Source organism: Hyperoodon ampullatus, assembly GCF_949752795.1.
Source record: "Hyperoodon ampullatus genome assembly, chromosome: 11".
Lineage (NCBI taxonomy): Eukaryota > Metazoa > Chordata > Mammalia > Artiodactyla > Ziphiidae > Hyperoodon > Hyperoodon ampullatus.
In genome coordinates this window covers 24,697,360-24,715,777 of record NC_136924.1, presented here as the reverse complement: position 1 = coordinate 24,715,777, position 18,418 = coordinate 24,697,360, and the positions used below count along the sequence as shown (strand labels likewise).

Below are 18,418 nucleotides of genomic sequence, written 5' to 3'. Positions count from 1 at the left end.
CCACTGGATTACACATCCTGAATAACCAGATAATCACCACTCCTCGAGTGTGGGTGGGACCTGTGAATATGAGGGATGGCATTCCTGGGCTTGGGATACTAATCCGTTGACTTTGAGTTAATCAAAAGAAAGATTATCCTGGAATGGCCTGAACCAATCAGGTCAGTACTTAAAAGAGAGTCTCGAGGTCAGGGAGATTCTTCTGCTGGCTTGGAAAAAGTAAGGTACCATGTGAGAGGGCCCAGGAGGGCTAAGAGTCGTAAACAGCCTCAGCTGAGAGCAGCCCCTGATTGACAGCCAGCAAGAAAAGGGGGACCTCAGTCTGACAACCACCAGGAAATAAATTCTGCCAATAACCATGTGAAAGGACCTTGAACTCCAGAAAGGAACGCAGCCTGGCTGACACCCTGATGGCAACCTTGTGGCATCCTGATTGGAAGACCCCACTGAGTTTTACCCAGACTTCTGACCCACAGAGAAACTATGAGATCATAAACATGGGCTGTTTTAAGCCTCTGAGTTTGAGGTCATCTCTTATGCAGCAATATAAAACTAATACAGGTTATATCCCCATTAATTCTGAAATTACATATTTCACTGCTGTCTTTAGGAAAGTGTACAGCTTCCCCACAACTATATTCCCAGAACCCAGTATGTTACTAAGCATGTAGTCATGGAGAAGGAACATTTCCTCAATTAATCTGTGAACATCTTGGGATCACAGATTAATTGAGGAATTAACTAATTCCTCAATTAATTAATTAATAACTAATTAATTACTTGAGATGAGTAACTTTCTCACGTTATTGATTACCTTGTTAAAACACTATTATTAGACAGAAAAATTCACCTTCTTGCCACCACAAAGGTTTCAAGGTGGTTTAAATTTACGTATGAGAAGCTTAGGTAAACACTCCTCTAGATCACAACCAGGAGAGGTCCAAAGCTGAAGAGCTAAGCACAAATTTCCATGTTTCTTCAGAGGTTCCCTGTGTTTCAATTAAGTGAACGTTGATGCAACATGCTCTTGGTTACTCTGCATCAACCCTGGTGATTCCTACATCAAACCTAGGAAACTTGGGCTTCCCTGGTGGTGTAGTGGTTGAGAGTCTGACTGCCGATGCAGGGGACACAGGTTGATGCCCCGGTCTGGGAAGATCCCACATGCCGCGGAGCGGCTAGGCCCGTGAGCCATGGCCGCTGAGCCTGCGCGTCGGAGCCTGTGCTCCGCAACGGGAGAGGCCACAACAGTGAGAGGCCCGTGTACCGCAAAAAAAAAAACCCAAAAACCTAGGAAACTCACTGCATCAGGATATCTGAAGAAAATCCATGTTTGGTGTTATCAGTCAGGATAAGCTAAGTTATGCTGCAGCAACAAATAACTCTAAATATCAGTGACTTTAAATGGTAGTGCTGTACTGTCCATATGGTAGCTACTAAGTACTTAAAATATAGCTAGTCCAAATTGAGATCTGGGGAAAATATGCACTAGATTTTGAAGACTTAGAGGTCTGAAAAAAAAGAACGTAAAGTATCTCATCAATTTCTCTACTGATTACATGTTTAAATGATAATTTAGATCTACTGGATGAAATAAAACATTAAAATTAATTCCATCTGTTTTTTACTTTTCATATATTGTTACCAAAAAATTTAAATTACATTAGTTCTATTGCCTGGTGCTATGATAAAGGTCTACTTCCTGTTTATGCTACATGTCCACTGCAGGTCAGCTTACTGCAGTGACTCAGTGATTCATGCTGATGGGTCACTGTGCCAGAGGGAAGGCAGAGCTCAGAGGGTTTCATAAGGACACACACCACTTCTGCGCCTAGCTCACGGGACAGACGTCATCATATGGACTTGTCTATGAGGCCACCAGGAAGAGGGATTATACCTGATGAGTAGTGCTAATGAATACACACTGATACAGAATATCCTTCCTCCAACACCTGCTTAGTATCACAGTGCGTCTATTATGTAAAACAAATGTCTTATCTACCTCACAACATAACCACTCATAAAGTCATTCAACAAATACCTAAAGATAAACTTAACTACATCCTAGGTACTATGTTGGGATACAGAGAAGGCTAAGACATGTGATGAATATGAATAGAAGTTGGTCTCATGTCCTGTGGGAGCACAAGAGAGAAAATGCTCCCTTTGTGGATGTTCCCTCCATGCAGTACTAAATCTCTCCTCAGAAGTAAGCCATGTCAGTTCCGATCTACCCAACTCCAACAAAAGTCCTCATCATAACATTTCTCTCATCCTTCAAGGTGGTGTATTAGATAAGTTGAACTTGGGGACAATTATATCATCACAGTTATACTTTATATTATCACAAATGATTGAACTGCTGATAAGTATTCACAGTTGTGACCCAGTCAATAACCCATGTGTCATTATGCCCTTAATAAGCTGCAGAGATTAACAGCCATCAAACAAGCGTGAGCCAGAAAGGACAAGTAAGCAGGTTGTCTGCTGCCAGTGAAGCAGCAATTTAACTTTGGAAATACTTTCTAATGTACTTGGAAAGGTTATGACATCCCTCCTCGGCCTATTCTATTTATCTCTTGGTGGAATGCTGATCAAAATTAGAGGATGCAGTAACAGCACATGTAGTGGTAGCTTACAAACTGCTTTTTACCTAAAGGTTGTGAAAAAGCTGTCAAGAAATGGGGCTCATATGATCTTTAATAACAAAAATGTAGCTGATAAATTATACCTCAACCCATATCATTTCCTCATTGGTGTAATGCTGATATAACTCCTTTGCCTACTTTATAGGGCTAAGATAGATAGATAGATATAGATATGGCCAGATATCTATATATAGATAAGTATACATAGATATAAATTACATATAAAATTATATAATGCAAGAAACCGTGCTTTGTGGGAGCCATTAGTGTATCTCTGGGCACATGGACATCGGAGCTTCCTGGCCCAGTGTTCATCTGGAGCCATATAATGAGCTCTGGCCATTGAGCTGTGATTAGAAGCCTTGAAGACTGGTGTGTGATTTGCCATTCCCTTCCACAGAGGAAGGTTTCTGGATGAAGCTACTGTTATGCTGGGTCCCTGGTAACTGCAAGTAACTGGTAATTCTTCCCCCTCCCCTGCTATCCTGAGATCAAGTAGTAAATCCTGTTGGCTCAAGCCTTGAGTGCAATGTAGAGGTTATATAAAAGCTCTACATGGAACTTCATGGGATCACAAGGAGATAGAGATATAGAAGGAAAGGCACCCAGGACCAGGTCTTAGGATGTACTAACATTTGGAGGTCAAATGGAAGAGGAGGGTGAGCAAACGAGATTGAGAAAGGGCCAGTAAAGAAGGGAGAACTCCAGGAGAGCATGAGATGTCTCCCAAGCCAAGAAAAGAATGTTTTTCAAGGAAGGAACAATCCACCATATGGACAAATGCTGCTGACAAAGCCAGTAAGATAACAGAGGTGGCATGAGCACTGGACTTGGTTAAAGCTGACCTTAATAAAATCAGTGTCTATAGAGGGAGAAAGCCCAGATCAAGTAGTTTGAAAAGAGACTGGGCCCATCAACAGACGACTACTGTAAGATGATGTGGTATATATATTTATAATGGAATATTACTCAGCCATAAAAAAGAATGAAATAATGCCATGTGCAGCAAAATGGATGAGCCTAGAAATTATCATACTAAGTGAAGTAAGTCAGACAAAGAGAAATATCATATGATATCACATATGTAGACTCCAAAAAATGATACAAATGAACTTACTCACAGATGTAGAAAACAAACTTAAGGTTATCAAAGGGGAAAGGAGGGGAAGGAGGGACAAATTAGTAGTATGGGATTAACAGGTACAAACTACTATACATAAAATAGATAAGAAATGAGGACATACTATACAGCACAGGGAATTATATTCAATACCTTGTAATAACCTGTAATGGAATATAATCTGAAACAATGTATAACTGAATCACTTTGCTGTACACCTGAAACTAACACAGTCATAGATCAACTATACTTCAATTAAAAAAAGAGAGAGAATGGTAGGTGAGGATATGGAGACAATGATGCTGGACAAATCTTTGAAGAAGACTTTCGTGAAGTGGAGAAGAGAAACGAGGTGGTCATTGGAGGAGAATGTGGGGCTCAAGGGATTTTTCTTAAGATATGAGTTACAGGAGCATATTTATAATAATTGAAAGAGAGCAAAAATTGATGATGCAGGAGAGAGAAGAGACGATCACAGGAGCCAAGTCCTTGAGAAGGTGAAATGGGAGGGAATTCAGCACACAACAGGAGGGCTCTGGGAACAGTGGCAGACACTTCGAGCGTAGTCATGGTGGGAAGGCAGAGAGTGAGTGTGGGGATGGCCTCAGAAGACCCTGTCCGATTGAGTCTATCCTCTATCAAAGTATAGACAAGGTTATCAGCAGAGCCTGTGTGTGTGGGTGGTGGAGATACAGATAAAGGAGGTGAGATGGTGGAGGGGCAAGAAGATGGTGGGGAATCACAGCTGGCCAACTCCCTCACCTATTCAGTCTTTGGTCGGATGTCATCTTCAGTGAGCCCCCTACATCACACCCTATTTAGAATGCATATCCCTTCACCCCCCAGTACTCTCACAGTTTGTTGTACTTTTTCCTTTGCCATATCACCTTCTAACATACTATGCTATTTACTTATGTTTATTGTTCACTGTCTCACTCATTAGAAGGTGAGCACCTCAAGGAAAGGGGCTCTTTGTTTGGTTCCCTGATGTATTCTGAATGCCTGGAACTATGCCAGGCACTGTCTAGTTACTGAATGAATAAACTTTTTAAAATGAATGAATGAAAGGAGGAGGCCAAGAAAGGAAGGATGGGAAGGAGAAATGAAGATAATTCCTCATTATGGTGATGGGGGAAGCAAACCTACTAGGCTACCTGGCATTCTTTGTTACTCTGGTCCTCATCTGAGATGGTGGCCATAAAGTGAACCAGTCAGCATGTTTTTCTAGCAACATTCAACATGCTCAGGTGCAGGCACAAAGAAGGTGGGGTTTAATCAAGGTCAAGGCTTTGCCAGGCAAATAAGTCAAAGAAACAAAGGGATAAGAGAATTGAGGTGCTTGTAAATGAGTGGTCGTAATGATGGACCATAGAATCAAAGAGAAGTAATGAGGGGAATGAAATGATGGTCAAAAGAGTGGTTGGGACAATTAATCATCCTAGTCAATGTACACTCCAGTGACATTTTAAAATATTTAAACCCATTCAAAAGCAGGTTTCAGTTGCAAGTATTTTAGGGTTTACTTAGAACTGTCTTTCCCTAAAGAGACTTCATTTCAAAGAGAGATTAAGGTACAGCTTTGCTAAGTATAAACAGAAAAAGAAGAAAAGGACAACTACAAACTAAACTTCAGTACCTACCTGCTAATTGCTATCTTTGTTTTGCCAACCAAATAAAGCACTGTGTGACAAAAAGAATCAAGACTAGGGGTTCTTCATTTGACTGGAGTTTGTATAGAGAACTGCAGGGTGGGAGAGCCCTTCTGGCAATCAGAAGCAAGAGTGGACACGTCAGACATAATGTGTACAGTGTAATCCATGAGTCACCGAATTTAGGACTAGATTTTAGAAGACCCACAGGCACTTATTAGAGTCTGAAAACCTGAATCAAGTGAATGCCAAAGTGATTTACTGCTGTGCAATCCAAAATAATATACTGGCTAAACCAAGGAACCGACAGACTGCAGAAGAGGAGAGGCCCTGAGAGGAGACATAACACATTTTGAAACACTAACGGACACCAGGTCTCACCATGTGTCATTTTCTTTCCTGCCTACTGGACTGCTAAGGTCAAGGACAATTGTGCGCAGTACAGTTTCATTCTTCTGCCTGCTCTGTTCCCAGCCTTCTATAAAGCTCTTTTTAATTTCAACCTATGTAGAAAAAGTCAGAACGGAGAATGGAGATGAAAAACAAAGAACTCTAGGGAGCAATAAATACCATCTTCTTGGAAGACCATCATGATCTTGGGTGAGTTTTCAGGTGATAGCGGTATGGTTGGCTTAGTAAAACAGTTGGCCTGAAAGAGATCCAGCAACAAGACGACACTTTACTTAAACAGAAGTACAGTGTAATGGATTTGGTTGCAAAGAAGCTAAATGATATTAGTTTAGACCATTTTGGAGAAAAGTGACTAAAAAATGCTTATCTGGCCAGTATCAGTCCAGTCATCAAGGCCTAGGAGGACAATTATATCTGACGTAAACTACATTCGTGGGAAATTGCTGAATGAGCATAAACAGCTTGAAAGTCGAGGTGAAGTGATGAGCCAGGCACTATGCAAGGCTTTGTGGGGAAACCTGTGTGGTCCTCATGGGATTCCCACTCCAACTGGGAAAGCAGAGCTGCCAGAGGAGCTGTGATGTCTCCATCACAAGTTACTGCGCCTCTGCTCATACTGCTTCCTGTCTGAACGCCATGCCCTTGTATTTTGCTGCTCTGTCAATTCATCCTTCAAGATCTAGGTCACTTCCTCTAACTTTCCTAAAACCTCTGGGAAGAATCTGAAGTTCCCTTCGTGCTTTCATAGGAACCTTTCAGGTTGTATCCTAATCATCTGTTTCACGCCTGTCTTCACCTCTAGTCAACGAGCTCCTCAAACGCACTGAGTATAACGTGGCTGTATTTTCCAAAGACGGCCCTGACAATAGCCTTCAATCCACATGTCTTCCAGAACTTTGCCTCTCTCCATCAAGAGGTGGGATCTATGTCCCCTCCCTTTGTTCCCACCTCTGCCAATGGAGAGCAGAATAAACACTTCTGGATCTAGGTCATAAAAATGCACATCTATTGATGGGTTTAAGAAGAAGTGGTGTATATATACAATGGAATATTACTCAGCCATAAAAAGGAATGAAATATTACCACATGCAGCAACATGAATGGACCTAGAGGATATCACACTAAGTGAAGTTAAGTCAAGCAGAGAAAGAGATATTATATGATATCACTTATATGTGGAATCTAAAAAATAATACAAATGACTATACATAAAACAGAAACAGACTCATAGTCATAGAAAACAAACATGGCTACCAAAGGGGAAAGGGAGGAGGGGAAGAGATAAACAGGAGGGTGGGATTAACAGATACAAACTACTGTACATAAAATAGATAAGCAACAAGGACCTATTGTACAGAACAGGCAACTATTATATATTCAGTATCTTGTAGTAACCTATAATGGAAAGAATCTGAAAAATATGTAACTGAATCACTTTGCTGTATACCTGAAACTAACACAATATTGCAAATCAACTATATTTCAGATTAAAAAAATGCACATCTGTCTCATTCTCTTGGAACATAGGTACCACGTCACGAGGATGCCTGAGGCAGGGGAGCCTCAGAGAAGCCTGTGCAGAGATCCACAGGGAAAGAAACCAAGCCTACAGCCCCCAGGCCTGGCTGAGCTCTCAGCTGAGAGTCACCTTGAAAGGGGGTCCACCAGCCTCCCTGGGAGCATGCCCCCTGCTGATGCCCATGGAGCAGAGAAGAGCTGGTCCTGCAGAGCCCTGCCCAACTGCAGACTTGAGAATAAAATAAACGACCGTTGTTTTAAGCCACAAGTTCTGGAGTTGTTTGTTAGGCCACAATGGATAACGGGAGCATTCTTTCATTTTTGATTCTGCCTGGCACAGAGCCTGGAACGTGATAGACATCTGTACGCGTGGTGACTGATGCTCTAACACCACCGGAGCCGCAAGTGGTGGAGGGAACCTTCCTCTTTTCACAACTGTGAGAGGAGTTTTCAGCTTGTCTTTCCTTTGTCCTCTCCCTTCCTCCTGCAGCACAGACCCACAGATGTCTCCTTATGTGGGCTTGTGACTGCTGCTGTCTGACTCCCAAAGATTTGGTCTCAATGAATTCAGCTCTGCTGTGAACAAAGAATTGCCTAGTGGTAGCATCAGAACAAAGGTGTGGGTGTGAGGGAGGTACTGTGTCTGCGGTCAAGGTATCCAGCTACGGCCACGTGAAACACCAGAAAAAGCTGTTCCACCATCACCCTGAGGGACAGTATTAGGATTCATGACCTACAACTGTAAACCCTTTGGGTATGACAGAGAAGGGGCTGACATAGCCTTAGATGAAGGGCCAGGTGTCCAGTCAAACCTGGTAGGAGGAGGACTAGTGGCTGTGCCATGCTATTTGCTGTCCTCTTGGCATCTCTGCCCCCCTCTTTCTGAAGTCTCCTCTGCATTGCTGAGGAGAAGCTGGGACTGCATTTCCCAGAATCCCCTTCTCTGGGGGGCTCTGGGTTAGAGTTAACAACGAGGGGTGAATAAAATCTGGAAAGTGGAAGAGGCTGTTTTTTCCTCCAGGTAGGCAGCTAGACACTGTTGTGTAAGTTAGAGACAGCTTCAGGTAAGTCTTCTGAGAATCATCTGTGTCACAGTCCAACATTCTTGGGACCCCTAGGGGCTTCCAGGCCAGCACTTGGGACCACCGCTACGATGCTTCAGGAAGCAGCTGGAGGTGACTTCCCTGCCCTTTTCATCGATGGTGTAAGCCTCTGTATCAAAGCCTTCGCTCTTGGAAGACACAGAGTGGCTTGTTTTCTGCAGAACTCTAACTGAAGAGGGACCAAGCAGTTACAAGCACGAGGGAAGACCTTCAAAGACAAAACTTGATGTACGTGTAGACAAAAGTGTGGAAGGCCATGAAAGACTAGCACCAAAAGGGGTGGAAGCTAAACTAATGAATAGCAAAGGACAAGTTAGGGAGGGGTTTGCAACCAGGTCAGGTCTCCGCAAAGGTCCCAACACTGCTCAGGCACTTGATTTGTCCCTGCTCTGTGCCCTGGGAGAGGTCGTGGAGATGCAAACCCTGTCATCTTCCCCACCCCCACCCCAGCCAAATCCAGCCAGTTTCCCTCCTGCTATAGGACACACCCTCACCCTACTTAGTGGTTCCACTTATTCTTCCAACCCTCATCTCAGTCCACACATGGGGAAATGCAAGGCAAAAGTAGTCCCAACAGTGGGAAAACTCTGAGGGGCTTTTGAGAGCTGGGTTTAGGAATGTACATGCCAACTTCTCTCTTAGTTTGCTCATTATCTTGGAGACTTGACTTGAACTCCTGAACAAAACAGTGACTCCCTCCCAGGATTCCTGCATATTTTCTCCACAGTACTCATCGCACCTGACACATTTAATGCTTCTCTTCCCTCACAGTAGACATGATGCTCATTAGATATTTGATGAATGAATGAAGAATGACTCCATCTGGAAGTGGAATCCTCGGATGCCATTGACTGCTCTTAAAATATGCCTAAGACACAACAGGAAGCGAGTTAAGCCTTGGTCTCTGCCTCCAGGGACAGTGCTGCATCATCACTTTTGCAATTGAAGTACATCAGGCTTGGTTCATAAACTTCAGCTTGCAGTTCACCTTTTTCAAGTTTTCCACTTGTAAGGATTACAAGCAGGAGACCATGGATTTACAGTTCTCCAGACTGCTTCAAAGCTTTGAAATCACTCCATCTCATTAATTAATAAGTAATGTCATATCCCTAGTATATACTTTGTGTAGTTTTCAGCAATTTAACATAACACATAGTAAGAACAACAGGAACAAAAATAACACTGTCAAGAAAAGACTTTCAGTTCCTTTCACAGCTGCAACTCTACGATGCCCACATCTGGTAAGTAACAAATGACAATGCAAAATGTGTTTTATATCAGACAAGTTCATTTTAGACCAGTGAGAAGATCTTTTAGATTAATTTTCTTCTCGTGGGATTGGTAACAATAGTTCATAATGTGACATGAGTTCTTCAGCTGTGCCTTATATAATGGGTATATTTTTTCCTTAACGTTGTTCTGTCTTGAGCAAAGGAATATGCATGAGTCACATGAAATATGTATTGATTTAGAATGATCCTTTGAGTAAATCAGTTCAGGATAACTTGTACTGGTCATCTTGACCTGGCAACAGAAATGTTTTGATTAAACTCTGTCTTCCTAAACAAGCAAAAGCAGTTGAGGTAAAAATAAGTAGGCCTTCAGCTCTTTAAACTGGTCTCAAAAATTAGAGTGAGAATAAGGAGGAGTGGTGGGGAGAGGAAGACAGAGACAGAAAGAGTGAGAGAGAAACAAAGACAGAGAAAGAGAGAATGAGACAGAGAGAGAAGGAGAGAGCCCCCTTGCTCCCACCATTTGATGAAACTACCTTAAGAAGAGCGACCAGTGAGAATGAAGCTCTAATTCTGATGGACTGATCTAGGGCAATGGTAGGTGACACCAGAAGGAACAAATCCTGGTGATGAGGTGGGACTTACTATTGGTATGTCTTGCCACCCACCAGATCCCCTCAGGTTTCCCTAGACACAAGCCAGGGACCCTCAGTCCAAGAGGGTACGGGGTTGAATGCCTGAGATCAGAACACAGGGTGACCAGGGGCTGGAGCCACTCCCTTCTTTATCAATACCAACAACCACCTAATATGTGCTGGACTCTCTTCTAAGCGTGTTATAATGTATTAGCTCATTTTATCTACATAGTAGCTCCATTAGTTAGGATTATCTATTGTTTAATAAATGAAGAAGCTAAGGCACAGAGTGGTTAAGAGCCTTGCCTGGGTATTTACTCAGTAAGTGAGAAGAAGCTAAGGCACAGAGTGGTAAAGAGCCTTGCCTGGATATTTACTCAGTAAGTGAGAAAGTAGCAAGTGATCTAAATCCCTGTTGTCTGGTTTGAAAGGCCAATCTTAATTTACCCTATTCTCTCTTCAAAGACATAGGCATCTTCATGATTCAAGAGTCTGATATTAAGAGTGCTTAAGTTAGCTGGTCCAGGTGGATGAAAGACGGGATAGCTGCCTTGAATTCCTCTAGCTATCTCATAGATACAACTTTATGCAGTTTGTTGCATTAAGAGTCTAACTCAGTAGTTCTCAGCCAGGGACAATTTTATACACCTGCTCCTGGGGACATAGGACCATACTTGGAGACATATTTGGTTGTCATAACTTGGTGAGGTGGGGGGAGGAATACTGCTGGGATCTAGTGGATAGAGGCTAGGGATGCTGCTAAACATCCTACAGTACACTGAACAGCCTGCTACAACAAAGAATTACCCAGCCGCAAACATCAATAGTGCTGAGGTTGAGAAATCCTAGAGCTAAATCGATTGATGTTACCCAGACACAGCTATGGAAATTTACATGGAATTTTACACAGCTATTTACAATCTCTTGCGACAAACTCAAAATCCCACAAGCTAAGCACTGGGCTCGGTCTTACTGTAAAAAACCCATAAGACACCGTCTCTGCCCTCAAAGTGATTATACCAGCCACATGGAATCCTTGCCTTTAAGATGGAGTATCCTAAACTTAGAGGAAAAACTGAACAAAGTAAAGCAGAATAAATGCCCCTGTGTACCTGCTCTCTCTTTTTTTCACTTCCATCAAGACCACCATGAATTCCCTGACTGCTGCAATCTCAAAGTGGGCCATCTAAAACCACAGATTTGGCAGCATCTCTACTATCAGTAGAGATAACAGTGTCAGTGGTAATGAATTCTGATGGTTTACAGCCCAGAAGCCGAGCAGCTGTGGGTGCTGAAGAACTACCCTCTGCCAAGCAGGAGCAGCGCTCACCTCCCATCACCTCCCCCAGCCTCAGCCAATGACTGATAGGCAGGGGGACCTCTGCTTTAAAGGTGAACCAGCTCTGTGGTGCTCCCTCTGCTCCAGAGCTTCCCGCTTGGATCAGAGACTATACTCTCAGTGTAGCTTTTCTCCTCTGACCTCTTCTACTTCCCTCACTCCTCTTTCTCCTGAGAGCACTCCACCCATCAACAACTTTAGCAAGAATCCTTGCCTCAGGCTCTGTTTCTGTTTAGGAAAGAAATTCAACCTCAGACACCACTTTTTTTTTTCTTTTTTTTTTTTTTTTTTTTGCGGTATGCGGGCCTCTCACTGTTGTGGCCTCTCCCGCTGCGGAGCACAGGCTCCGGACGCGCAGGCTCAGAGGCCATGGCTCACGGGCCCAGCCGCTCCACGGCATGTGGGATCTTCCTGGACCGGGGCACGAACCCACGTCCCCTGCATCGGCAGGCGGACCCCCAACCACCGCGCCACCAGGGAAGCCCTCAGACACCACTTTTTAAAAAGTCCACTGCCAGTACAGATCAACAATGAACTCCTGAAAGGTACTGCTTTGATCTGAACTGTATCCCCTTAAAATTCATATGTTGAAATTCTAACACCCCATGTGATGGTAGTAGGAGGTGGGGCCTTTGAGAGGTCATTAGGTCATGGAGTCCTCAAAAATGGGATTAGCTCCTTTAAAAAAAGAGACCTCAGAGAGCTCTCTACCTCCTTTCACCATGTGAAGACACAGCAAGAAGATGCTGTCTATGAACCAGGAACAGGGTCCTCATCAGTGCCTTGATTTTGAACTTCCAGCCTTTAGAACTGTGAGAAATAAGTTTTTGTTATTTACAATCCACCCAGCCTATGGTATTTTATTATAGTGGCCCAGTTAGATTAAGACAAATACTCAAGGAATTTCCAGGGCTTTGATTTTCAAAAGAAAATCTGCCTTCTTCACTCTTTGCTTAGGACTGTCCTTAATTTTCCTTTCCCTTCAACTCCAACTTGAGACCCTCGGTAATACATATATATGACATATCAGAAAATGGAGATTATTAAGTGGAGTAAGGTCTAAGTCTCTTTTGAGGGTCCAGAAAATACTAGAGGACAGGAATTTGGATAGTTCAGTTTGTCCAGACAGATTTATTTTAGACACTCATCATGGTTTGAACTATAATAGAAGGGAGGAGACTCTGGTTCTTTCCCCTTCATTCTCAGAGCTCTGGATCCAGAGAGAACATCTATAGTAACAGTGGTTGCAGAACATAAACAGGGATGAAAATAGGAAGGGTAGGATGGGCAGGAAGCCTGTGAAGGCAGAGAACAATCTAGGTGAGATTAGCACCTTCCATGGGGAATCTTTGTATAGTTTTCCCTTGAATAGGTGTAAAGCAAGACTAGGATGGGCAATCAAGTACAGGTTTTCAGTTCTGGGTTGCTCTATAATTTTATTCCCTGATGAATCTAAAACCAAATCCTCTGGGCAGATAAATGTCTGAACGTTGACCATGTTAAACATGTCACCTAAGGTATTCTAAGTTCTTCCAAGAGCATTGAAGGTAATCATTAATCTCATTCATGCATATACATTATTAGCAATTTATAGTCAGTTGATGTTGCTATCCTAATGGTTACATTTTAAGGCATTTATAAACTGCATGAAAAATTTTCCAAAAACTTTGCCTTGAAAAACTTTTTTTTTTTTTTTTTTTTGCGGTACGTGGGCCTCTCACTGTTGTGGCCTCTCCCATTGCGGAGCATAGGCTCCGGACGCGCAGGCTCAGCGGCCATGGCTCACGGGCCCAGCCGCTCCGCGGCATGTGGGATCTTCCCAGACTGGGGCACGAACCCGTGTCCCCTGCATTGGCAGGCGGACTCTCAACCACTGCGTCACCAGGGAAGCCCGGCAGGAATTTTTTGTCTGTTTTATTCACTGCTGAGTTCTTAGTGCTTAAAGCAGTGCCTGGCAGAGAGTAAGTGTGTAATAAATATGTGTTGAATGAAGTAACTATCATCAAGATGGTATGATATATATAAATACAGTTATTTGGTAAACAACTGATGATATGGGTTTTCCCTCATGTTCTGTGTGAATCTAAAGAGGAAGGGTGCTCCATTAATCTAACTGGTACTCATACATCCCAAATAATTCCAAAGTCATCCACAACCTGACCCTTTATATGAAGGAAGATATAAACCTCTTATTGATAATGATTTAAAAATAGGTACCAAAGAGTCAATGATGGACATAAAATTAAAAATGAAAAAAAATTATTTTTTATTTATAAATTCATCAGAATGTGAATTTATAAATATGAGTTTACCTTTAAAGAAGGGAAACTCTTTAAACAAAGACACTTAAGAAGAAAATCACTTGGATTTGATACTTTATTTGGGAACTTTGCTGTGAATTGCTTTCTCTGGGCTAATATGAAAGATGAGTTACAGAATATTAAAGACCCAGGGTGCCAAAACAAGCACTTACCTGCTGACTAATCAGGTGGGGGGCATAGTTTCCACCAAAGATGAAATTTGACTACATCCTCACTTTTATCATGAATTAAAGATTTTCCTGGCTGTGTTTCTTGACTTTCAATGTTAAAAGAGATAAAGATTTTCTTTCTATTAAACTGTTGAACTACAGAGCCTGTCTTTACCGATTTGGAAACAAAAGCTTCTAAGTCTGTGAAACATTTTCCGTAACTGTTGGACATCATGACACATAGCTAATGAAGACGATACTAATAATTCATACAACGTACTTAGTGTTCATCACTGATTATACATCAGGTATATGTGGATTCACAGGAAGCCCCCTGGGTTTTCTTTTTTCTTTTCCACCTTGAACTATGTTCTTTGTTTTATGTATAAAAGGTAGAAGTAACTTCTGGAAGCTGAAATAGCTATTAAAATTGCTGTCTTTCTACTGAAACTGTTTATGAAAACACTAGATTTAAATAAAAGTGCTTCTGATGGGTTTTAAATCTAATAATACAATGGAGATACAGATTTACTGTTCATACAAGGGACATTTTATTTTAATTAGCTGTGACAGGGAAAATTAATTTAGCTATAATTTCCTGCTGCCTCTAAGCAAGGAAGGAAGTGCAGAGATCCCCCGCTTCTTGCTGAACTGGCTGTGGCTGTGAGGACACAAAGCAGAGCTCAGAGACAGAGTTAGAGTCAAACTGTGCTGCTTATGCAGAGTTTGGGTCACAGGGAAAAGCTGCTTAGGAAGAAGTTTCCAGAAAACCAAGCTGTTGGTAGTGGATAGAGGACTGTAGGGAAGCTGCCACCAAGAGAAGAACTTTTGGGGCGAAGGGAGAGAAAGAGATGCTTAGATAAGCTTTTATGAAGTTTTGCCATATGGTGATATTGTCCTTTTCCCAACTGCTATTTTTTTCCAGTAAACATTAAAATAAATACCTAGGTATTAAAATTTGTTTTAAATTAGAACCAAACAAAATTATCTTGTATACCACTAAAATCATGAGCTGAACATCTAACACACTATGGTCAACTCTGGACTACACAGAACCAGCTGCACACTAAAAGACAGAATTACCATCCTCAGCTACCCGCTCTAATTCTGGCAGCTGAATACTGTAGTACAGATGATTTTTAGGAGACATACAGGAGATTTGTCATTTCTTTAGTAATGTATTTTATTTGGAAAAGTATTAGGCTTTTTGAGTTTTAACTTGTAAGCCACAAAATGATATTGAAAAGACCTACACAAAAGAAGCCCCAGTAGTGAAGAGAATAGTTATGAAGCTCAAAGTAGAAATCTTTCATTAATTGAAGAAAACTACCTAGTTTTGATGGGAATCAAAACTTTGACAGAGTCAGAACGGATCACACGAAGGACTTTCGTTATTTCAGATCATGTTGCAATACAGATCTTTTATTTCTTTACATAAAAATTCTGAAACTTAGAATAAAAGATGAAGAAAAGATTTTTAGGGATAAAATATTAACACACTATCAATGTTAAGAAAAGAATACACAACTGTCTCAATAGAAACTTAAAGAACAAGATTTATCAAAGGCATGTTCAGTGAGTATAGGAAAGATTTTCTGGAACCCCATAAAAGTGGAAAAAACAACATATTTAATTCTGTTTGTTGCTCTGGGGGAAACTCCAGCTGAAGCAGTCTTTTGAGCTATCTGCTTCCACTTTCCTGAGAATGAGAACCTGTTCCCTTAAGGCTATACTCATCTCACTGTTTTTCTAATTCTCTTTTTGGAGACTTCCAGAAAAATACTGCTTCTGTTTTATAAATGCCCCAGAGTTGAGGCTAGTCTAACAGACCTGGAAAAATCCTATTTATCTAAAGTGTACCAAGATTAGCATGCAACCTTCACTGTATAAAGAAAAACATGGATGTCTGACTTCAAAGATCTATCCTTTAGCCTTGAAAAGCAGAATCAGAAGCAAACACTTTTAATTGGCAACATGTTCTTCTGGACTATGGAAAGCTCCAGAAGCTGTGCACAGTGTTTAGGGAAAATCTAAGAAGAGTTACATAATCCAGCTAACAGGGCCAAGTTCTAGAAATGTGCACAGCGTTTCTGGGTACACAATAATCCCATTGTGGATTATTATCAGAGGCTTGGCTGGGCCTCTTGTACCATCCTCAACCTTCCCCTGCAGAGGAGAGAAGGGGAAGAATAAACACTGATAAGGTAAGCCCTGAGTTTGGGAACTTGATAAAAACAACCTGAATGTCTTTTAAAAACAGAATCACTTTGTAAGTCACAGCTGTTTTTGGCCAAATCAGCCAGTCTCTTCTGCTGTGTGTGAGGATACCCAAACCCATTATGTTTCCTGAAATGTAAAAACAGCCTCTATGGTGGGGTGATTGCATTTTATCCAAAGTTTTCTTTAATCCATGCAAATAGAACCCGCCATTAACATCGAGAAGCAGTAGGTGTAGGAAATCAGGTAAATTATAACACTTTGAAACAATCCATTTAATTTGAATATTTTGCTTTTTACGGAATCTTTTGGCATCAAAATGCTCTCAAAGGCAAACTGTGCTGCGAAAATCTAATTGCTAGAACATTCTCCACACACTGCAGATTGGCAAACCCTCAGCAAATGAAACATTCAGTTAACATAATGACTAAGTGCTTAGTTTTTAATTGTCTCCCAATATGAATTGATGTATATTTATATTTTTTCTCATCCAAGCAAACTATTTACCTCTTTCTCCATTTGTAATCCTTCTGCTCTAATATTTCTTTCAAATATTTCTCTCTTTTCCATCTGGGGGTTGGATTTTCTGTACACAAGAATGTAGTCAATTCGACACTTTCCATCTCTGAAGTAAAGTCCATTTGATTTGTTTTTTTCTGGTACTGTCTGCACACAAAGAGAAAGGGACCAGTTTAAGACACTCAAAACTGAGCCTTGGATGAATAATATTAAAGAACAATTAAAACTAAATGCATTTCCTTGGGTTTTATCAAAATTACACTTTTATTAATGAAAAATGTAAACGAGGAAACAAAATAAAAATTGGAAAAAGCAGTCAAATGGGCAAAACTTAAGACAGCTAACAATACTGTTGGCAAGGATGTGGAGCAACTGAGAATTCTCACATTCTACAGGTGAGAGTGAAAATTGATATATTTACTCTGGAAAACACACTAGCATCATCTTGTAAAACTGAACATTTACATAACATATATCCCTACAGAAATTCCTGGTAAAGCAACTAGGAAACATGTATATGAATGTTCACAGCAGCATTATTCATAAGAGAAAAAATTTAAACATAGGAATCAGTGCAAATCAATGAACAGGCAAATAGATAAATAGACTGTAGAACAGTGATACAGTGGAATACTATACAGCAGTGAAAATGAACTACTGATACATCTAATAGTAAGCAAAAATCTTAAGAACAATATTGACAGAAAAAAGCAAGTCACAAAAGACTTTATACTGCATGATACCATTTTTTATAAAGCACAAAATAAAATCAATGTCAAATAAGTTGTTAAGGCTACTTAGGTATGCATGGTAAAACCATTTTTAGAGCAAGAGAATAAAAAACACAAAAATTCAGGAAGACAGTCCATCTGGTAGGAGAGAAGGATGGGACCACAAGTGGTTTGATGGTTTTAGTAATACTTTAGTTCAGGGTTTCTCAAATTTTTTGCCCACAATAAGAAAAATATTTTTCTTGTGATATTTGTGTATACAGTTGTGAACAACAACAGGGTTAAATCCACTTGTAACTTATAGTCAGAGTGGGGCCTCCATATCCACAGTTCCTCAACATTATGGATTCAACCAACCACATACCATGTAGTAATGTAATGTCTACTATTGAAAAACACCCATGTATAGGTGGACCCACACAGTTCAAACCCACATCATTCAAGGGTCAACTGTATGCATAAACACACAAAAAATTGGAGGACACAGTACACATCAGTTTCCAAACAGTAGTATGAAGAAGGAACACATGCCAGACCTCCAAGGCCATTGCTAGAATCCATATTTATGCACAAGTGACATGCATGCAACCTCATCCAAAAGGAAAATCTCAGTCAGGAGTGATGGAAATAACATGTCTCATACCTGGTGTAGGTATTTATCTTTGAGGACCAATCCTCACCAACAATTTTTGGCTTCTGCCTTAAGAAGTACTCAGAAGTCTACCCAAATAAACACTTTCTTAACAATCATCTGCCAAGGAAGGGAACTATCCTGTAGATTTAACACATTAGCATCTATCTGCAAAACCAGCCAAGGCTTCAAGAG

The 18,418-nt window shown here is 41.1% G+C and overlaps 1 protein-coding gene across 2 annotated transcripts in view; it reads right to left on the bottom strand.

Moving 5' to 3' along the window:
• Nucleotides 1–18,418, bottom strand: part of ANO4 (anoctamin 4) — a gene marked incomplete at both ends in the record, with an annotated part of 224,573 nt that overhangs the window by 167,662 nt on the left and 38,493 nt on the right. For both annotated transcript variants that reach the window (XM_079714090.1, XM_079714091.1), the window contains one exon: nucleotides 16,850–17,008. In XM_079714090.1, the coding sequence (XP_079570216.1) occupies nucleotides 16,850–17,008 (159 nt within the window). The remainder of the gene's footprint in view (nucleotides 1–16,849; nucleotides 17,009–18,418) is intronic.